The following is a 3,321-nucleotide window of genomic DNA, read 5'->3' as shown; positions in this document are numbered from 1 at the left end:
GGATATGCACATGCTTTGAGTGCTACGTTTGAAAGGCAGGTACTTTACCTTGATATCACTTGATATGGCATTGAATGTTCCTTCCCGCTGGATTTCATATGTTGTAATATCTGAAACACTCGTCAAATTAATTGCAAGAATGCCAAGTCTTATACAAATAGAGTAAAGAACAAACATAAATTTCATTCAAGGAATAGAAATAGACATACAACATGGAGTTTAGTAGCCAGCTTAGCTGGCTCATCTTTAGAATTCTGAATAAGTTTATGCAGAAAGTTGGCTGCCTCCAACTCGACATTTTGTGAAGACGCCATCTCATCCGAACTGCACAATCAGAAAGAGACACCATGACATCTCAGCCAATTAGCAATGACACTCTGACCAAATAATTCAGCACAAAAACAGGACAATTATGATGCCCAACATGACCAGGTAAACCCATCCATGTGTTATATACCTGAAATCCTCCATATAAATATACTTAGGAAAATAATTAGTCAAATCAATACTACATAAGATACATAGCCATAACCATTAACCATATCAAGGAATATAATTTTAAAATGGAATAAAATATTCAAAACACCTCAGAACTTTCTACTTGCTCCCGTGTATGCTAGTGGAAACATCTCAAAGTTAAATATTATGAACAACCATTTTCGTTTTTCTTATATCCCAAACTAAAACCCCAAACAGAAGAAACCTCGTTGTTTGTTTTACTGTTATGTATAAGTATACTGCGAATACAGTAAATGTAAGCTGAGGCAGGTGAAATTCTAAACGACATCGTTTTGCAGCTAGGGAATCAAAAGCAGAGAGGCAAGCACATAAGGTTCAGCTGGAATTAAAAAAGTTGGACGATTCTTAAAAAAAGAAATTAGTTTGGGGGAAAAAAACTAAAAACGGCAGAGAAGAAGAAGAGAAAAACCTGATCGGACACTGCGAAAGTGCGAAGTGGCAATGAAGAAGAGAGGTTTCAATCTCAGGTCAGGTCAGCTGCCAACATAACAAGCAAGCAAGCAAGAGAGAGAGAGAGAGAGAATGGTAATTCATGCGTTTGGCGAAGAAATGAAGGTGACTGACTAAGAAAAAACATATATTTCCGGTCTTAGAGGTGCGAACTCTATTTTTCCTTCTAAACAAAATAAAGGATTTTATAATATTAATGGGAGAAAAAGACAAATACATCCTGATTTTTCGGATTTTTTTTTTGTTACGAATTTGGGATATTTTTTATGTTTGGATATGAAAAGTTGGTGTGTTTTTGAAGAATATGAAGTTGATTTTTTTTTTTAAATCGGAAAATATAAATTAGAGCTTCAGTTTTATGGAGGGTTAGAAAATTTAGGGTCAGATTTGAGCAATGTAAACTAACTTGAGTTGGTTGAGTGGTCAGCTTACTTGTCCACTTAAATAAGTGTCGGGTTCGAATTCCGCCTTGTGCATACAGCAACTCATTAATAAGCGACAGACCATTAAATGAAACTCAGATTCGCAACGAATTAATTCTTAATCTGTTGGTTTGGAAAATACCGTGGACAACTAAAAAAATTTGAGTAATGTAAAATTTAAATTAAAAAGTGTACATATTGATGTTTTCGATTTGTGTGGATTCAGTTTTTTTTTTGTAGGTGGAGCAAATGGGAGGATAAGTTTTGGATAAAAAAAATCATAAAGTGCAAAATTGAAATCTGTGGGTCGGTTTTTTGAATTTAGAAAAATCTTAATTTATTAAAATTAAACATGCAAACCAGGACAAGATTTTTTGAAAAAAATTACACAGAATAATTTTTATACTAATATAACAAGATTCATTTTATATATGAGATTCAAAATTTTGAATTTTTATTTTTATTCAAGCTTTATTTTTATATTTTATTTTAGTTTTGTTATTAAAAAAATATTAACATTAGTTTTAATGTTTAACTTTTAGGATAAATAAAAAGATGAAATCTTTTTTATAAATTTGATGATTAAAAAATTATTTATTATAGAATAAGTTAAGTCTATTTTTTTACTATAGAAATATATATAATTCACTCTTGAATATAATCAAAATAAATATATATTTATTTAATTTTTTAAATTTTACATTAATTATTAAAATCTTGATATAATGGGTGTACTCCCATAAAAAAATGAAAATGACTTCATAACTATTTTTTTATTGGAAGAAAATACCACTTAATGACTATAGAGTATAATTTAAACAACTATAGATAAGTAACATAAGTAATAAAAAACAGATATAAAATTTAACTTTTTTGTTATTTGGTACAAAAATAATTATAATAAAATAAATCATTGTTCTCATACATAATGACATAAAATTTAACATTATTTTTTTCTAGAGTCATCTATTTTTTTAGTTTGTATCCTTATTTTTGTACTTTATTTTAATTTTATTAAACCAAAAAGTACTAATGTCATTTAACTTTAATTTTTAACTTTTATCATAAATAAATATCTGACTTTGAATGTATTAGATAATAAAAAAAGTCATAATAAAAAAATGTTAAATTTACTCATTTGTACATTTATAAGAGTATAGATGATTCACATAAGAGTTACGTGATTTTTTTTAACTTTTATTTTAAAAGTAGTATTCACTTCTGAGTGTAATAGTTATGAATTAATATATGTTGGTAACTAATTGCGATCGAAGAGAAGATAGAAAGAAAATAAAAACCGAGGAAGGAAGAGAGAACAAGCTAATATAAAAGTGGTGGTGAAGCATATGTAGATAGATAATGATAAGAAAAAAGAATAATAAGAACAAAAATTAAAAATTCTAAAAGAATAATAAGACTAAAGATAATTTAAAACATAGTTGTCATAACCGAACCGGTCAAGCTACTGGTTCATTGGTTTATTTTTCAAACATAATAATTAGAAATGCAATAGTTGAGTGGCAAGTGGACGTTGCTTTTGCTCCAAGGTTCTTGGTTTAAGACCTAGTGGAGACATTTTTAAAAAATTATCAAACAGACCGGTTTGGTTAGACCGGTTTGTACCGGTTTTCGTCAGTTTTGACCGATTTGATCCGGTTCACACCAATTTTCTTTTTAAACGGTCCAAGGAATAAACCGAACCGGACTAGGATCCGGTTCACCGATTTTTTGGTCGAACCGGCCAGTTCGGTTTGCTTTTTACAACTATGATTTAAAATGTTGAATATAAAATTATAAGAAATAAAATTTTTTTAGCTATTAAAATTATGCGAGAAAAAGAGTTATGTAAATATAAATGTTTATATCTGCTTCAAATTAAATATAATTGAGAAATAAATAAATTTACAAATATTAATAATTTTTTATCTTT

At 28.6% G+C, this 3,321-nt stretch overlaps 1 protein-coding gene across 1 annotated transcript in view; it reads right to left on the bottom strand.

Moving 5' to 3' along the window:
• The window catches only part of LOC107464665 (uncharacterized), a gene marked incomplete in the record, with an annotated part of 23,031 nt that extends 21,919 nt beyond the window's left edge, over nucleotides 1-1,112 (bottom strand). The window contains 3 exon segments of the mRNA XM_052259419.1: nucleotides 49-110; nucleotides 210-324; nucleotides 929-1,112. Of these exon segments, the coding sequence (XP_052115379.1) occupies nucleotides 49-110; nucleotides 210-314 (167 nt within the window).
• Nucleotides 1,113-3,321: the final 2,209 nt, after the last annotated feature.

This window comes from Arachis duranensis, chromosome 1 (genome assembly GCF_000817695.3).
Source record: "Arachis duranensis cultivar V14167 chromosome 1, aradu.V14167.gnm2.J7QH, whole genome shotgun sequence".
In the NCBI taxonomy this organism is placed as follows: Eukaryota; Viridiplantae; Streptophyta; class Magnoliopsida; order Fabales; family Fabaceae; genus Arachis; species Arachis duranensis.
This window is presented reverse-complemented; position numbering and strand designations above follow the sequence as displayed.